Raw genomic sequence first — 20,027 nt, forward strand, 5'->3', positions numbered from 1 at the left:
TGTTCAGATTATCAGCAGTCCTGGGAATATTTTATACAAATTTTTGAATTTAAATTCAATTTAGTTAACATATACTGTATTATTCACGTCAGGGATAGAATTTAGTGATTCGTCAGTCGCATGTAACACCCAGTGCTCATTACATCAAGTGCCTTCCTTAATGCCCATCACCCAATTACCCCAAATCTGCTCACCCACCTCCTCTCCAGCAACCCTCAGTTTTTGTTTTTGTTTTTTTCCAATAGTTAGAGGAGTCTCTTATGGTTTGCTTCCTTCTCTGTTTTCATCTTATTTTATTCATTTTAACAAAATATCTTCACAGTGAGATCCAAATTACTGATGCCTCCAAAATATATATCTTTAGTCCAAAGACAAAACACAGCAATTCGTATGGTGACACAAATTCCATTTAAAGATCCCCTTATTGTAAAGAAGTGCTAGGCAGGAAACAGTTAAAGCTTTCTGAAAATCTCAACAAATTATGTGTAAAGACAACTTTAGAATAACATTTCAGAAGACTCATCCTACCTACCTTCTTGATTAAACCACCCTATTAAAATAAACAATTTTTGAATGACATCAATTCAACTCAGACATAAACATTGTCTGAAGTCTTTACGCCCCATCACATCACATATTTCCACCATCGAAAACGATTATGCCCCATCACATCACATATTTGAATTACTATGTGGTTTGTGGGTTTTAATTTTAATTTTTAAAAATTTTTATTTTATATATTTATTATTTCTTGAGATGCTGCAAGATCTGCCTTTGGATCCAAAATCACTCCTTCATTCATCACAGCTGTCAACCAGTGTAGCTAAACCTTCTCCCATACAGATTTTAATCTGCTCAGATAATGGAGGAAATTTGCTTGCTATCATTGCTTCAGCAACTATCAATCCAGAGATTTCTGAAAGTCTGGCTTGTTCCAGAACGGCCTTCCATAATCTTTCAGAAATCATCTTCGGGTATTAAAAAAATATATCTTAATTCCACATAGAGCTTCTCTGCCAATCAGAGGTCATTCCTAAACTACTGCATAGCCATTAAGAAGGGAGCTAGAAGGGAGGAAAAGCTCCCTCTCTAGACCTTTGCCCAGAAATGCTAATACCGACATTGGACATTGCCATGTTTTCAGCTCACACTTGGATAGGACCAAATCCTACTGTTTGTTCTCTTGCCCTTTACCACCTTCTTGCATATACAAAACATTCCCTGATGTACTTCAGTCAAGCTGGACATCACCACCGCAGATTATAAACCCCAATTACCACACTGCTACCATCCCCATCTCAGTCATACCGCATACCCCACAGTCAGACTCAAAACCAGGAGAGGAGGCTACCGACTCGGCCTGGGTGACCCCTGAGCAGTCACTCAACCTTTCTGTGCCTGAGTTTTTTTCACCAGCCAAATCAGAATCGCAACAGTGTCCATTTCTTAAAAGCATTTTAAGGAAAATGAGATAAAAGATAAAAAGATCTAGAACAATGCATGACATAGAGTAGGTACTGAAGTAAGAGTTCACAGTCATTGTTGGGTTGATTTTAAAACAAAATATATACTTCTTGTATTCCCGCATCAGTCCTTCTGGATCCCAACTCGTAAAGCTAGGGGAAGAAAAAGATCAGCTGTTGAGAAAATACCCCCACTTTCTACTCTACAGAGGACAGACCAAACTGTCAAGTGGGATGGCCAATCTGAATTCATGCTCACTGTCTGTCCTCTTCCAGCCTTATCTGTAAATCCAGTGCAGGGTACTTCTCCAATTGGGTGAGTAAAGGTTAGTCCTTCTGCTCTATATACACACAGAGCTCTCAAAAAGTTAATTAATTAATTAATAAAATCCAAAGCTCCTCTGATACTGATCTTCTAGTCTAGAACTTCCATTTTAAAGATGAATAAACTGGTTTGGAGGCTAAGTGACTTGCTCAAGTTCACATAAAATACTCAGGAGCAGAACCAAGGCCAGGAAATGATCATTACCCTATGCAAACCACCAGGCACTCTTCCATATCCATTACACATGTCACTTAATTTAATCCTCATAACATCCTCTAAAGTAGGTATTATCTCCATTGTCTTAGAGATGCAGAAACTGAGGCTGTAAACTAATGTCTTCAAAAGCACACAACTGACAAATGATAGAGACAAGGTCAAATGCTTCCTGTCTAGTCCCAAAGAATACACACCTGTTTCAAGTTTTCTAGAGCTCAAGGCTAGAATTCTCCGTACTGAGTCTCAACCTTTAACGTTCAAACTGAGCGTACCTCAGCCTCATCTGGGGAGCTTTCAAAATAGAAATTGCTGGGCTCTACCTAGGGAAGGGGAATCAGAGTCTCCGGGGAGGTATGGCTTCAAAAATGTGTAAATCTTCAGAGCTGGTCGGGTGATTCTGATGCGAAGCAAGATTTGAGAAATCCTAATCTAAGAAGACATTTCAGGAAGGCTTCCAGTATAAAATGAGAGGTAAAGGAGTTACCTAGAATGTTCAGAGTAGCTAAATTTGTGTGAAGGGTAACACGGTGACCCTCCCCTAAATCGATTCTTCTGTGTCCCACAGACACACACGCAGCCCCAGTCTCATAAACATGTACATATCGAACCATAGCCCTACTTCCATTCATCTTGCCTAAGGAAATCGGCACCACAGTGAAAAAAAGCACTGTTCTTTCCAGCAGTTCCAGAATCTGTGTTGTGTTTGAAATGCAGCAATAAGCTTTCTTTCCACCCTTATCCTCTGCACCACAACTTCTTAGGGCCGAGCTAAAAAAAGAGGGGGGAAGATTGTTTCAATGAGCACTTACCAAGGTGCCCCGTATATCCTGAATCCCTTCACTGTTACCTCCGAGTCTTGTAAGTAAATACTGTTTGTCAGGAGGGACTGAACGTTGTCAAAGTCCTCTGGTTTCAATTTGGACACAGAGGGGAAACGGTAGTAGTCCTGTTTAACAAGGTCTGCCATGAATTCCTTATCAAATGTCAGTTCATGATTCCCAGCAATCACTATTTTATATTCATATGGCAGGTTTCCTGAAATAAGAAAAAAGAGTACCAATTAGCATGTTCATTTCCCATCACAAAGTACAAGAGCCGAGACTGTGTGATTAGCAGACAGTATACCCAAATGAAATAGCTCACGCATTCCTTTATATTTCCATGGGAACCAAAATTTATGACTACGCCTTTATGCTAGCAAAAATGACAATAAACAGGAGAGAGGAAGCTGCTAAGAAGCTTAAAAGCTACTAAGAAGACATTCAGCTTTCTAGTTCCATTTCCCTCTTCTGTATGCTATAGATTCACTGTGATGAATCACACTTTATAATTATCCAGTGAAAAGCACTTTATTTTTTTTTTTTTTTTTTTTTTAAAGATTTTATTTATTTATTTGAGAGAGAGACAGTGAGAGAGAGCATGAGCAAGGAGAAGGTCAGAGAGAGAAGCAGACTCCCGCGGAGCCGGGAGCCTGATGTGGGACTCGATCCTGGGACTCCAGGATCATGACCTGAGCTGAAGGCAGTCGTCCAACCAACTGAGCCACCCAGGCGTCCCTGAAAAGCACTTTAATCACGATCCTTAAAAAAGGTCTGGACTTGGTTTGGTCCTCAAAAAATAAGCCAACCAACTGTTCTTAACAACTCAAATGACTGCTTGATTTGTAGGATATCCTTCAAAAGTACATTTGTAGCATATCATACAAAAGACATGGCACAGCCGAGCATTCCACAATGTACATAAATGAAAGGAACTACGGAGTACAATTTCATATTGTAAGTTAAAATTTACCTTGTGGCTTGTGAATAAAAAGGACATTAATAATGGCCCCCTGATTAGAAGGCTAACTTTCCTCCCATCGGGATGGGAGAAGAAACTGTAAAGCTTAACCCCCTTTTAATATTTATGGTATGGAAATGTGAGTTCTCGGTGTGTGCTTTTTATGCAAAAGTTTCCCGATCAAAATGAGATAATTCTGGGAAGAAGAATGAAAGCTATAAAGGAAAACCCAAACACCAGACTTCTGCATAGATTTATAATGTTTGAATAAAGTACAGATCATACATATTAATAACTCACCGTGATGCTATAAGAACCAAACTCCAAAGGGAGATAGTGCTGGGCAGCTGTCCCCATCCTGAAATTAATGCCCTTTTCTCTTCTTTGTCATTACCCATCCCTCAAGCCTCACTGCAGAGCTGCTGCTCATTTTATTTTATTTCATTTTATTTTAGGGGAGAAAAGGGTGGGGCAATGGTGCCTATAATTCCAGCTTCCTGAGACTCCTGGGTCCAATGCAAAATTAATGTTTCCTGCTATTCCAGGAAGAATGAAAGTTACCACTAGCAGGAAATTGGATACACTTGTTGTAGGAATTGGTCCTTATCAGCAAGCCAGAGTCAATGATTTAATTAATGAAGCTTAGTGGGGAGGAAAATTATATTTTGGAAGTGGGGGCAAGTTTTGCCATAGGTACTTGGACTTCAGCAATGCAAACTGCAGAAAACTGTGCTGTGAAGTCCTCAGTCCCAACAGCGCACTGCAAACGTATTTGCTAACATTGATTTTTTTTTTTTTTTTTGAGAGAGAGCAAACACCGGTAGGGGTGGGGGCAAGAGGGAAAGGGGTAGAGAATCTTAGGCAGGCTCCATGTTCAGCATGGAGCCCCATGCAGGGCTTGATCTCACGACCCTGAGATCATGACCTCCACCAAAATTAAGAGTTGGACAAGTGTTTAACCGAATGAGCCACCCAGGTGCCCCTGAAATGATTTTTAAGATCACCAGAGTATGCTTTGTAATGCTATTTTCTTTAGCTTTCAATTTTTAGGTTTCTGTCAGTAATGAAACTGCATATATAGCGCACGGTTTAATAGGGAGGCTTAAGAGAGAAATGAAAGCAGTCAGAAAATAACACCGCAGAAAGCAGCCACTGCAAACACTGCAGCCCAGCGTCCCTGGATATCCTGACTACTAGCGCACAATCTGTGGGACATGACTTTGGCCTCACTTCTGTGTACGGCTGTGCTGAAGCGCTCACGGAAAACAGGGAGCCTCTCTCAAATGTATGTTTTTGCAAGTTTATAATGCACACTAGCATAAGGCAATAAGGAGTGTGATGTATGTTGCGAGCTACCTGGACAGAATGATATCTTGCACAATTCCCTGCATTTAAAATTCATTTGAGAGATGTATTAACGGGCCGCAAATCCGCGATCACCACCCACATTGGGAATTTCTGAGAAGTCCCTGGACTCTAACATCACGGCTCTGTGACCCCCTTTGGCCCGATACTGCACGCCCAGAGTCACCTGTGTCCCCAGAGCCAGAACGGGCTGAAACATTTTCCTTGACGGTAATCTGTTTCAAGGCAGGTCGGACCTGCATGAGTCTTTGAGCAACTCTATTTGTACAAGTCATGCTATAGCTGCCCAGTTCCGTTGTAATCATTCATGACGACGGATTCATTGTAAGCCTTTCTTTCTGCACCACAGCTCTCGCAAGAAGGCCTGGCTTCTCGCTTTTTCCATTTTAGAGTTTTGGTTCAGGAAGGGTACGGGTGAGACTGAGAAGGCAAAGGAAGTATATTTTCCTCCTTGGAACTTTTTTTTTTTTTTTTTTTTTTTTAGAGAAAGTGAAACTGGTGCAGAGTAAATCTCCTTCAGGAAGACCTCTCTTCAGTGTCTTTTAAATCAAATTTTGGAGACTCAGCATAAAGAAGTAGCCACCAAAGTGATGATATTTACACATTGCCAGAGAACTCATTTCTTTCTGAGAATCCAGTAGTAGTTTCCAACTTCCACCCTCTGTTACCTATGTAAGTAAAAGCAGGAAGGCTGACAAATCTCCTATTACTTGATGGTATCTTTTTATTTTTCGAGACTAGCTTAATTCGGAAGGCTCAGCAGTCAAGCTCCAAACTTCTTGGTATTCAAATAGCATCATTTAAAAATTGTTAGACAAAGAGGTGCCTGCCTTGATCCATTTTATTCAGATCAGGCCACTGAAGTTGACTTGCCTGAATAAAAAAACCGAGGCTACATACAGTTATTCTAGCACGGAAAAATTCTTGCTTTGAATGACCTAAAGAACTCTAACTAAGCATTCCATCTTTCCCAAGACATGCTATATGTTCTACTAGCAATTTACAAGATTATTTTTAGTGAAATGGAGATAAACTTTTGATAAACTGTCAAATTGTTCTGTAAGTTTTAAAAATGCATATTTGGAAAAATACAATATGGCAGTACAAATAATGATATGTGGCTTCATTTTTTGTTTCTGTTTTTCATCGCTACTTTCATTTTTCTATTTTTCCATATAAAATAAAAGGTGATCTAAAGAAAACTATTGAGCAAATCATAATACAGATAATTCACAAGTACGGCAAAGTGATGATTTTGCCATACTTGTGAATTTTTTGATGATTTCCTTTCATTCAAGGAAATGAATGAGATGTGGGAAATTAGCCCATCTTCTCATGTCCTCTTGATCTCATTCTTTCCACTCTCACTGGCACTTAAATTTTCCAGACATCTATCTTTGATATTTTGGGTCTCTCTCTCTATATTTAATCCTCCTTACTGAGTTTTATTTACCAAACCCAAGAAAACAAAAACAAGCAGCCATTGACGTGTGTGTGCGTGCGCGCGCACGCACACACACACACACACACGCACACGCACAAACACCCACACCTCTCAAATACAATCCTAAACCATGCTTATTTTTCAGATGCTTCTTCATTTCACATCTAAACTTTTGGAAAGAGGATTCCAGAAGCTCGCAGCTGGTAGGCCAAATACAGCCCACAGATTTATGACAGTTGGCCTTCAATGCTGTTTTGTTTTGTTTTGTTTTGAAATTGAACATTTAGAAATCAGGCGATGTCATGGAAAAAATTCTGATTTTCTAGCTCCTTTTGGAAAATCAGAAGACCAGTCACTACCGACCATCCAATCAGCCACAGATCTTTCCACTCCCTAGGACTTCTCACACCTGGCCCACTTACCACATTTGTGTTGCCTGACCCTCCCCTCTGTTATCAGAACTAGCAACTAAGAGACACGTGGTTACTCAGAACTTACCCCACGCAATCTTGTTTGTGTTTCTATTCTCTTCCCAAAGCTTCCCCAGAATGTCAATAATAACTTCCAAATAGCCAAAGCGCAGACCTTTTCTCTCTTCTCATCTCCAGGGATCATGCTGCAGTGACATCCCTGTCCCTCAAAGTCTCTATCCACTTGACATTAGATGCTGCACTGCCAGGTTCACCTCCTCCCTCTGTCACATTTCCTTCCTTCCTCTTCTTCCTCAGCCCCCTTTGCCTCTTGTCTCATTCTCGGTTGACTCATTACATTCTCCCTCTTCAGCTTTACTTTTATGGACATTAATTAATATTTTCTTATAGTATGTCTCACCCTTCTATTCTCTGTGATTCAATTTTAAACTATTACAGTTTAAACGATGGAAGCAGCGTAAGGTTAAGAGCAGGGACTCTGCTTCAGGCTTCACCACACACTGGCTGCATGACCTTGGTCAGAGTCCTTATGTTCTCTCAAGTGTGCTAGCAAAATGAGGACAACAACTGCACCCACCTCATAGCCTGTGCTCAAGCTAAAATGAGATAAAATTTCTAAAGCACATGCACGGTATGGACTAAACAATCAGTGCATGTTAATTATCGTTTTACTCATTTTTCTTAATTTTGCTTTTTGCATGTGACTTGTCTCCCTCTAGACTGTGAAGTCCTTGAAGGTACAGATCATGGCTTGTGGCTTCATATTTGACCCACAGTACCCAGTTCCATCCCTTCCAAATGGCAGGCACACAATTACTATTCACTGAATAAGTGGAAGAATGAACGAACTTCTGCAAGATTTTCCAGGAGCTTTCTTAGGAGAATTACGGAACTGAGCTTGTCATCTTGGGATATGACAAAGTTTAACCGTTGTCACACCGTCCTCCAGAGACACAGGTTTACTCAGAATTTACCCAATTTAAGCCTTCTGAAGTGTCCCCTTCTGCCCCCAAATTCAGTCTAGCCAAAAAAATCTCTAACAAACCATTTTTTAGCTGGCCTTTTCCTTAATCTAAATGGGGGGAAAATAATACCACCCCCCACCAAGGTTTGGTACACATTAAATCAGATGCTGCATGTAAAGAACTTGCAGTTTCTAACACTTCATGATGATTCAACAGATATTAGCTGTCACATACTGGTTGTTACAGTGATTACCCTTCCCAGGTGCCATCCAAGAAAATATTCGGTGATCCACAAATTGAATCACTCCCTGGTCACAGTGGCACAAGGTCACTACTCCCAAGGAAAAACATCTGGGATGGAAAAGAGAACTTTGATTTTCCAGAGGAAGAAACTGGCGTGGTCTAATGCGTCCTTCAAGTTAACAAAAGTATTATTAGAGTCATGAAGGCATCTGGATCTAGAGGTGGTGGGTGGGCCTATGAAGCCTTCAACGTGCACACCGATTGCTTTTGTCAAGATGATTCTAACCTTGCAAAGTGTGTCTCCTGAACACATCACTTTTTTCCTCCTTCTGTTATCCAGTTATGCATCACTTCTGGTATTTACCGACTGCCAAAAAACGTGCCAGCATCAGCGTCTCATTCACAAGTGAATAGTATAAACCATGATCAATCACATCTCTCCAGAGGGACTACTCACCTGGAAGATCCCTCATAGCTTCCTAGAATCAGATACTAAACACGATCTCCATATACTCCCAGAAGAGTATATAAGAATATAGAGAGGAACAGAATGTCTAGAAAAGTTTAAGATCTTCAGATATGCACATGTCTGATAAAGCCACAACAACTTTAAAGCAGACACACAGTGAACTGGGTCAAGGTCAGCCTCCCTTCCTTACCAAACTCTGGTCATTGAGTGTGTGACTTAAAGCGGCTCCAACAGCCCATGACCCCAGCAGGCTCTTCAGAGACAGCCACATCTGGAGATTTGAAAGTGTGATCCGTGAGCCTCAGAGGGTGGGAGCAGGGCGACGTGAGGGAAGAGACAAGGGCAGAGGGGAGAGACCTGTTCCCGCGTTCACCACAGCCACACTGCTTTCCTTTCCTTTACAATTTGGGGAAAGATTTCCTGTGAAGACTTAGCCCTGGCTTAAAAATATTCAACAGAAAAACCACTGGTTTATCCAATTCCATTTTCCTGATGAAGAAACAGAGTGCCAGAAAGGTGCTGCCATTTGCTAAGCTAAATCACGGGCCACACTGGAGGCACAAGTGGGATGAGAAGAGCTCTTCCACCTCCCGCACTAGTTTTCTTTCAGGTGATCCCAAATTTTTAAGAGTCTTATGAAGTTTGGCTTAAGACCTACCTCTTACGTGAGTCCTCCTCATACCCTTCGTCCATCTAGGGTGATCCCCTTCCCTAGCTCTAGGCAGCGGCAGCCTTTTCTGTCCGGATCAAAAAATAGAACTGGCTACGTGATGGATTTCTCCTCCCGCGGTCATGAAGCAGTTTCAGCTCCATACTATGACAACACACATCCTGGCTCAGTTAAGGCATTCCCCAAATGCTACTGCAGCTGTGGGTGTAATTTCTTACCCATCTTCTCTCAGAAGAATTTGGGAGCCTATCCAAGGAAGGGAAGGTCATGGCCTTGAGAAGGAGAAGGAAAAAAGCTCCTGTGCCCAACTTTATGCGGGATCCCAGAATTTGAAAAAAAAGTTGGCGATGTTATAAGAACTAATATGAGACTTTGACAGGGGAATAGTAGTCCAAGATAGTAAACCCAAATGCCTACAGGGACCAAAGACGTAAAGCAAAAATGTGAACTGGACTAGGTGGAAATAACAGAGGTTGTGAGGACCAGCACACGTGTCCATCACCATTTAAAAATAAACATATATAAACACTGCTCTGGCCAAACAAGATTCCTTGCCAGCTTGACACCCCCCCAAAATAAAAGTTAATGTCCCTCAAAATTAAGTATCAGACAACTGTCACCTATTTTTCTGCCACGAATCACTATAAAATGTATTCCTCTGGAAAATTCAAAATCCAAAGTCAATTCCAGAACAGTCACTTTTCTTGGGAATCTGCCCACCACCTGCAAGAAGATGACCCCTGCCCCATATTCTCCATTCCTCATGAATGGTGAGTGTGGGAAACAGGGGTAAGCCAAAATGGCCATTGGGTTTGGCTAATGCCAAATACTGCCTTCCCTATACCCCATTTTTTTTGATCAAAGATCTAATAAGCAAGATTAACTGGCTGCTGTCTCCTAATTTCTGCTAAAACTGGGGGAAATTTAAAAAAAAAATCCCGAGTACAACAGTAGTTCTTTGTGAAGAACTCTGAGAGCATCCCAAAGCAAACATGGCTTGCCAGGTTTTATGGGTAAAAGAAAACCTAGGTATCGAAAGGTGACAAATTTCAAGATCTCCAATCTCCATGCCCACTCCCCTCTATACCTTAAATTATAGCCTTGGGAAATATAGAAAGACAAAAAATGTGTGGCATAATGCTCATATTAATAAAGCTTACTGTGCAGCAAGAAGAAAACACAGAGATGATGAGACAAGAGGAAACCTGCTATAGTTTCCAGATACCCAGAAAAATCAAACTCACAAGGCAAAGTTTCAGGCCTACTTCCCCTTGGCAGTATGTTAGAAAAAACACTAATTTGTGAAATTAAAAAAGAATAAAACAGATATATAGCCAGACCTATTATCATGGGACTGTCTCTAAACAAAAGAGATACATTACAATTCAATCACTTTTCTGAAATCTTCAGCCTGCGGTGGGGGCAGTGCCAGGGGCCTGTTTTAAAACACTGCTCCTTAAGGCCAGTGTTATAAAAGGACCTTGTTATACCCCCAAGGTGGATAAAAGGCAGCAATTTTTCTTTTCTATTTAAAATTATTATTGTATTTTTAATATCATGACTCCAGCAGAGAGGGAAAATTTCCAAACTCTTGAAATCTCTATTCCACTGAGAACTAAGAGTAACTTGGGCTTGAAAACTGTTCAAGCAGAAAATCTTGCAGGAGGATGAAAGGAACAAATAATAATCCCAGTGACTAGGAGGATGAAAGAACCATGAGGTTCTGGGATGGACTAAGGAGAGGTGTCATGGACATTCCTTGCCTGGATTACCAGGGGCTGATAGCTGAGCAGGGCTGAGTTGAGCCTGGAGGCAGGGAGAAGACAGTCAGTTACAAGCCGGCAGAGCCCACGTTTCCCCACTGTTCTCCCAGCATCTAGAAAAATGCGTGGCATTCAGTCAGTGCCCACTGCCTACTTGTTAAATGAATGAAGGGACCTCCGGCAATCCCTCTCGGCTCCACGGTTTACACTCACTTGCCTGGGCCGCAAAGCCACCAGAAACATTCAATCAGGGCAAGCTCCGTCTCTGACCTCAGTCTGTCCCCCGTCAGGCTCCATTAATTTTCACAAGTCCTGACAGCTCTAACGTTAATACTCACACTTGCTGACGGAGCCACACAGCAGGTTCAGACTGCTACCTTCTCCTCTGAAACTCATGCATTAGGGTTTCTTCCATGCTTGCAATGGGAAACCAAGTCTAAGAAATATTAAACACAGAAAACTATATTACAATAACGTCAAGGCTGAGCCGGAAACCCAGGAGAGTGTAAGGAATGCTGAGTGAAAGCCCAGTGGTCCAACTGAAGGAATGAGGGCTAGCCTAAGAAGCCACAGCTGACACGCTCCCTCCTCTTCTTCAGCCTCCTCCATGCAAAGAATCCCAAGGTACCAGAAGATGCTGTAAGCCGTAATCCATACAAAGGAGACAAGAGCCCATCCCCCACCCAGGAAAGCAGACCCCTTCTGAACCTCAATCGTCATTGGTATTCGGCACTGAGAAGTATAAACCACGAGGGACCAGGCTCTTAGCACCCATAATGACTAAAGACATAAAAACAGCTCAAAGATTTGATTGATCTACAGGCGTTTCCCTTCTCAGATGTAACTTTAATCCAACATAACTTTCTGTGATTTAAACATTCAGGCACACACACTCATTCACACTCATACGTGTTAAAAGACAACTACAAAGCAGTAAAAACAAACGACAATATTAACGAATGACGATATCGTCTTTGTTTCCCAAATGAATATCTCTAAGTTGCCATCCAGACCAACATGGCATGTTCTGTGTCTGAAGATGGGGCAGTGAACTGTCCACCGAGACCCAGCTCCAACTACACTCGAGTATTTCCATCCGGCTGGACAACCGGAACCACAGGTAGCTTCTTCACTGTACTCTGTCCAACCTCTCCCTGACGAATATAGGCCTTGGCTTGTTGAGGAAGATTTATTCCCCATACAACAAATTCTATCTGAGCACTCAGAATATCTCCTTAAAGACCCTTTCACCTACTTCCCCAAGCTTCAGAAAACGAGATCCAAATCAGGATCCCAATGGATAGTCACCAGAAAAATTCACCAGAAGAACTGCTCAAGACGCTGTCAATCTCAACTCAAACAGCTGGGTGCATGTTTCTATCACTCAAACGTACCAGATGTGGGGATATATGGCACGATGGAAAGATCATAGGCTGTGGAGTCAGACTGACTTGGGACCAAGTTCCTGGTTCCATCACTTATTACCTCTGAAACTCAAACTTAAAACATGCTCATTCACCTCCATATTACTCATCAGAAAAAATGAGGATGATTGTACAACTTACGTGCCAGAGAGGATGTGCAGACTGAGTGAGATCAGGAAAGGACCTAATATGAACCTGACACATCAACAATAATTATCATCATCATTTTTACCCTGTCTTCTGTTGTCCACTGTAACCTGATTTTGGATAAGGGGCCCATGTCCAACTTCTTACCACCTTAAAGAGTATTCCATAAATGTCTTTAATAAACTGGCAGTGTTGACTGACAAAATCCATGGTGAGCTGAAGAATATTGTTATTTTTCCCCCACAAAGCCTTTAAAAAGCAACTGAGAAAAGGCACTCCTTCTAGCATCACTTACGAAACAAGTGGCAATTATTCTACTGAATAATTAGAAGAACAAATACAAATCCTATGTTTACATTTTCAGACATTAAATACAGTGAAAAACAAATTAAATAAAAATAATACCGGCATAAAGACCATACTCTTTATTTATTTATTAAAGATTGTATTTATTTATTGGACAGAGAGATCACAAGTAGGCAGAGAGGCAGACAGAGAGAGAGGAGGAAGCAGGCTCCCCGCTGAGCAGAGAGCCCGATGCGGGGCTCGATCCCAGCACCCTGGGATCATGACCTGAGCCGAAGGCAGAGGCATAACTCACTGAGCCACCCAGGCGCCCCAAGACCATACTCTTTAAAAGAAAGAACACTTTTAGAGAATTTTAGATTCCCTCTCCACCTTAACCCTTCAAATAGTAATAAAAAAAAATCTTTTTTCTAATAAGTACTCTTATTTTTGCCTGCTAAAGTAATGTTTGGGCAGATGCATGCAGGATTTCAGAGTGCAGGGATTCCAGGGGGCTGGTCCACAGAAGCCAGAGCAGAGGGTTGACAGTGGAAATAAAATCTCTGCCTTAACAGTGCCACTGGGGCTAGATGAAAATGGTCTTCTAGAACTTGATTAAAACTAAATTGAAAAAGAACATATTTGGCTAATATTACATTAGACTAAAATATAGAAATGAACCCTAATACTCTCGAAATCTAATAAGAGAAAGCCATCTCAATTTCCAAACTTTCAAAAGCATCTTCTTTAAATGCATCACAGATCAATTTACATGGTACTTTTGCCAATAAGCAAAACCAAATCACAGGTTCCAATTGGCTTATATTGAAAAGTATGAGAGCAAATGCTAGAAAATGCAATTACTGCAAACAAACTCCATTTTCTCCCCTCTGAAGGGAATTTCAGAGAATATTTTATTGCCATCAAATAATATTTCTGAAGGCATCAATACACAATTCTATTTTCTTTTCAGAGTCCCTACTCACTGGATAATCTAATCCACTCTACAGAATATCTTGAAATTTAGAGAAGAGCCCATGAAAGGGGATATTACCTTACACACACATCCTATGTCAATTTTAATAATTTGCAATCTGGACAGGATGCTGCACAAAGCAAAATTTAGGATCCAATAAAATTGACTTTTCCCATTTTGTAATTCAAAGTTTTAATGAAGCATTTCAAGGACAAAATTTTAAAAGAAATCTCTCAGGGAATGTTATTTTGATCAAGAGCGACAGCAATGAGATGGAATAAATGGAGACCACGTTCATTTCCTCTTCCATTTCTGCTTTCCCCCCCAACTCTTCAATTGGCAAAATTCTCTACAAAGTAGACTTCCCGAGGGTTATGATATCATGAAGTCTCCCGGTGATAAGTTTTGGTTTTGTTGAAACACCAGCTCCAAAAATCTCTGATCTCTTTCCTTTGGAACAGCTTAGCAGCCCCATGCCACAAGCCTCCCCTCTGGGGTAAAGTAGTACAAAGTGGCAGAACTCCTTAGGAAGAAACCATTTTTGGAAAGTCTATTATGACTCTTGGGGTCCAAGGTTCCAGGACGTAGAGTTGGAGGTTCCTTTCCCATCTTTATCCTTTTCCCATATGTCATGGTCTGAATGTTTATGTCCCTCCCAAATTCATACGATGAAATCCTAATCCCCAATGTGACGGTGTTTGGAAGTGGGACCAAGTGACTGGTCATGAGGGTGAAGCCCCCATGAAAGGGATTAGTGCCCTCATAAATGAGACCCTCCAGAACTCTCTAGCCCCATCCGCCTTGTGAAGACACAGCAGGAGGGCACCATCTGTGAACCAGGAAGAAGGCTCTCACCAGAACTCAAATGTGCTGGTTTCCTAAGCTTAGACTTTTCAGCCTTCCAAACTGTGAGAAATAAATTTCTGTTATGTATAAGCCACCCAGTCTGTAGTACTTTGTTACAGCAATCCAAGTGAAGTAAGATATCATAGTTTTCTAGTTTCCAGAGCTCTAGCCCTCAACATCTTAAATCTACAGTTCAAGACAAATTCATACAGGTCTTCCTAAGTCCGTGTTTTCTCATAGTGTGCTTTGGCATATGGTGTTCTTTACAGCTCTCCTTAAATAATTCAATTAAATATGTTAAGGAGTCGAGCTAATCACGGCACAGTTGGAGAACATACTTATCTGCTGAACACTGTTCCCAGCAAGACAATAAAATGAGAAAAGAGCAGAGGTGGTCAAATGTTCTGAACATTTGAAGTCAGGTGAATACATACTGCTTTAGCCTTAAATTTTCCATTAAAAGTACATGTCCACTTTTCTCCCCATACCATACACACCCAAGCCCTCTGGCAAGGTGTGGATTAACCTTCCCTTTAGGTTTGCATCTTTTACGAGCTGAACTGTATCTCCCTCAAAATCCATTATGATGAAACCCTCACTCTTAGTACCTCAAACATATGACTGTATTTGAAGATAGGGCCTTTAAAAAGGTGAATAAACTGAAATGAGGCCATAAGGATGGGCCTTAATCTGATCTGAATGTTCTCCTTGTAAGAAGAAAAAATAGGGACAACTAGGTTGCTCAGTCAGTTAAGCATCTGCCTTTGGCTCAGGTCATGATCCCAGGGTTGTGGGATCAAGTCTCGCATCGGGCTCCCTGCTCAGTGGAGAGCCTGCTTCTCCCTCCACCAGCTGCTCCCCCTGTTTTGCTCTCTCTGACAAATAAATAAATAAAACCTTTATGAAAAGAAGAAGAAGAAGAACAACAACAACAACAACAACAACAAGAACAAGAACAAGAACAAGAAGAAGGGGAAAATATGGACCAGGAATGTGCTCCCACATGAAAAGTCACAGTAAGAAGTTGGCCATCTACCAGCCTCCAAACCTGACACCTTGATCTTGGACTAGTAGCCTCCAGAACTGAAAGAAAATAAATTCTATTGTGTAAGGCCCCAGTCTGTGGTTTTTGTTACAGCACCCCTAGGAAACTAATACATCTTTCTATAAGGAAGACTTTGCTTAATCCATCCTACATACTAAAGCTGAAATGATCTTACCAGAATACAAATGCAATCATATATTCCTTCCATACACTTACACACTCACCCATGTGAAAATCCTCCCAGACTTCATACTATTGCCTATAGATCAGAGGCCAAACTCCCTGTGTGGGGTGTGTAACTCTTTGTTACCTGGCCCCCTTCAGCCACTGCTCCACTCATAGGTTGGGCTCTGAGCCTGCCAAATGCTTACAGCTGATAGAAGGAGAATGTGTCTACAGGGCTCTTTCTCCCATTTGACCATGGACCTCAGGAGGATCAGACTATCTTTTACTCATCTTTGCATTCTCAGTAGGTTTCAGTAATTATTTATCAATCAAATGAATGAGTGAATGAAGAAATGATTTTATCCCGGCTAAGAATCATGTGGACAGGAGTAGCTCGTACCTCAGTTTTGGATTCTGAATGGCCTTAAAGTGTGACAAATCCTATTTCTCTTTCATCTTTGGATGGCACCATGTGTATACATCATGAAGTATATTATTCATTTGCAACTGAGAAACTAAATCTAATTTTAAAAATCTATTATAAGGAATTTTTTGTTGTTGTTGTTGTTGTTATTGTTAGGGAAGGCAGAGAGAGTGGCCTGCACATAGTAAGGACTCAATTTCGTTGATTGAGTGAACAAATAAATGGATGAATAAATGAAAGAAAGAACTATACCCATCACACAAATAATGCGTTTCAATTTCAGAACAGAAGGGAATCACTTCTGTTGCATGATTAACATTACTCATTTAAAGATTTTCCCAACCTTTGTTCCCAGGATTGGGTAGCTCAGAGGAGTAATCAATACTGGAGTTAATGGAATAGCCATTCATTATTTGAGGAAGGTGTCTGTATTTCTTCTTCACTGTATCCCTTCATCTGAAAGTTCTTACCCGTAGGCCTCTCAGGCAAATCACTGCTGTTTTGACAGCTGGCTTTCCTGAGGCCACTCTTTTACAAATGAGCCTACTGCCCGGGCCAAACAGGACATGTGTGTGCATCTTCTCAGGACCCCAAGTTGCTGGGTCACATGAAAGAATCCAAACTAACGTACTTGCAGGGCCTGCTTCTTCCCACTTGCTCCCTACAGAAATGTCAAGAGGCAGCAGGGTGCTCCTGACCTCTTCTCTAATTCCAGCCTCCCTGACATTCTAACCTAGAAGAGTCCTCAGAGATCAGCATCATTCCTTCTCTGGAATGGGAACCTAAGACCCAGCAAGGCTAAATGACTCCTCCAAGGTCACCCGATGAGTTAGCTGCAAGGTGGAACTCCCCATCTTGCCGACCCATCTTTCCCCTTTCTATCATATCATACAATTATGGAGTCAGAGATGGCCTAAATGATTTGCCTTAGAGATCAGGAAATTTAGGTTCAGAGAAACTGAGAGGCATTTCTGAAAGTGTTGACAATCATGAATCCGGACTTTTAAAATCAACCTGCCACGACGCACAAATACCATCCAATAACCCTCTGGGCATATGGCCTCTATTTCTTCCTATCTCAGAGATACACAGGACTGCTCAAAGTTCACAGTTGGAATAATCTTTCTTACTCTTTTTTAAACCTCTGCTATCGTAGTTTAAGACCATTTTCTTTCATTTGACCCAGGGAAGGCATGGGTTTAGCTATCTTAACTGTGATTTTAAGTCAGAGAGTAACTTAAGACAATAAAAATGATCTCTCTGGACCCAGCCAATGTCCTTCCAAATTTTTCTTCTGTTTCTGACACTATGACTGAGGCACCTTTGCTGAAACTCAGCAGCAAAGATCTTCCATGAGGCTAGCATTCAATTTTTACTTATTTTTTTTTTCCACCAGAAACTAAGGAACTGATTTGCTGACGATCAGCCAATATGGTACCCCTTTTTTGTATCAAGTACCAAGGTGGTTTCTCAAAGATTTTTCTAGACCGCTGTCTTCCTATAATACAGTGGCTCCTCTCAGCTCTTTATTCATTTCTGCATGTCTCTGAAATACTAGCATTTTTCACTAGGATTATTCTCCTCAGAGTGGGAGGTAAAGCCAGTATCATTGATTCTTAAATGCTGAAAGTAGAGGTGAAACTTTTTTGAAAAAGACTACTTCTATTAGTTTTTTTTTTTTTTTTTTAAATCAAGTCTTTGAAATGTTTTAGCCAGAAACTGGAGATCAGATATACTAGCAGGAAAAGAATGTCTTTTTGCAGGTTCTAACATTATTCTCCACAACTAAGAACACCAACCACTTCTATTCAAACCCATCTAAAGCCCGTAAAGTTGATTTCTTAGTAGGAAGATCTGGCCAAATTTCAGTTCTTTGGGTTAAACCATTCTTACTTTTAAATTCTGTCATGTGGCATTTCAACTGCATGTTCTCAGATTCACCCACTTTGTAGTTTCCTTTCCCTTTGAGCTCATTTAAAAAGTTGATTTCAAAATTCTTGCAAAGTCAGGTCTCAACCTAATTTCCTAATCCAGCAGCTTGTGGAAAAGAAATCCTATTAGATCCCATTAAATCTCATTAAATCCCCGACCCTCTCAAAAGTCAGGATGAGATTTGAGAATGCCCATGGAATGATCACAGTCTTTCTACAACAGTCACACTATTCCCCCAGATTGCTGGGTAGGACAGTCAGTATGTTTGGTATGGGCTAGGAATATAACGATGCATAAAAGAGAAAAGGGTCTCTTATGGAGCTCCTGTTGGAGCTTATACTCAGCTGGGAGCAAAAGACAATTAAGGAGTAAATATCTACTAATTCAACTTAGGTTATGATAAATACTAGACAGGGAATTAGCAGGTGCTATGAAAGAGAGTCACAGTGGACATCTACTGAGGTATGGCAATCAAGGAAAGGGTCTTTTTTTTTTTTAAGATTTTATTTATTTGACAGAGAGAGAGATCACAAGTAGGCAGAGAGGCAGGTGTCGGGGGAGCAGGTTCCCTACTGTGCAGAGAGCCCGAGGTGGGGCTCGAGCCCAGGACGCTGAGACCATGACCTGAGCCAAAGGCAGAGGCCTAACCCACTGAGCCACCAGCCACCCCAAGGAAAGGGTCTTTGAGGGGGATCAGGCAACATTTTCAGTCTGCCCAGCGCTTTATCAATAATCAGTTAGGAAAGAGATTTCCCTAATCATGTGAAACACGATGTAAGGAGGCATGAAGCACATCTGTGCAGGTGTGCATACACGTGCACATGCACACACATGCACGAGATGTGTAGACCAGTATAGCAAACACACGGTTCCTTTAAAACCTCAGTTTTCATGAGAACACTCAAATACTGCCATCCTCTATCACTGATTAGCTAAAACATAACTAAAGAATATTTTTTTCAAAACCTACTGTTGTGATTGAAAATCTAAAATGTGTTTATTCCACTTTGTGCCTCAGTAAGATCAACAGTAAAGGTCTCGTGTAGAAGCAACTGTGCAGGAAGTAAAAAAGGTACAAGACTGGACCGAATGTGCGCATACTCTCTGTTCATGTACTCATCCCCCTCCTCTCCACCCCACTCCACGCCCAGGGAAGCCATGTGCTCAAGAAAAGTGGGCCTATTCTTAGACCCAGGTGACAGATCTTAACTAAGTGGTAATTTTATTTCCCTTGCTAGGGACTGGTTTAAAGAGGTGCAAGTCTCCCAGTCCTGGTCCATGAGACAGGAAGGGCCCCTGTGGGGCCCAATGAGACAGGAACAGACCCTCTTCCCACTGAACTTCATGCTCTGCCTTCTTGCTCTGCCTGAACTTTAACAGTCACTGTCCAACCTTTGTGGCAAGCCTAATAACATATGAGAACAGGAGAAAGGAATGCTGAAAGAACTCAGGCCCCTGAATTACCAGATCCTGAAAAATGCTTTACTCCCAGCCTTCTTGTTATACGAGATAATAAGTCCCTTGCCGGTTAAGCTATTTTGTTTCTTGCAGCCAAAAGCCTCCTGATTTAACTCACTATGTTTATACTTCGACACGCTTAATTAATAGCATTTCTCCCAAACACCGCTATTTGCATCCCTTCCTCTCCTC

At 41.3% G+C, this 20,027-nt stretch overlaps 1 protein-coding gene across 3 annotated transcripts in view; it reads right to left on the bottom strand.

Annotated features, from left to right (window-relative positions):
* The window catches only part of MPPED2 (metallophosphoesterase domain containing 2), a 178,738-nt gene that overhangs the window by 89,384 nt on the left and 69,327 nt on the right, over positions 1-20,027 (bottom strand). For all 3 annotated transcript variants that reach the window (XM_047692653.1, XM_047692654.1, XM_047692655.1), the window contains exon 4: positions 2,814-3,039. In XM_047692653.1, the coding sequence (XP_047548609.1) occupies positions 2,814-3,039 (226 nt within the window). The remainder of the gene's footprint in view (positions 1-2,813; positions 3,040-20,027) is intronic.

Source organism: Lutra lutra, chromosome 10 (assembly GCF_902655055.1).
Source record: "Lutra lutra chromosome 10, mLutLut1.2, whole genome shotgun sequence".
Classification (NCBI taxonomy): Eukaryota; Metazoa; Chordata; class Mammalia; order Carnivora; family Mustelidae; genus Lutra; species Lutra lutra.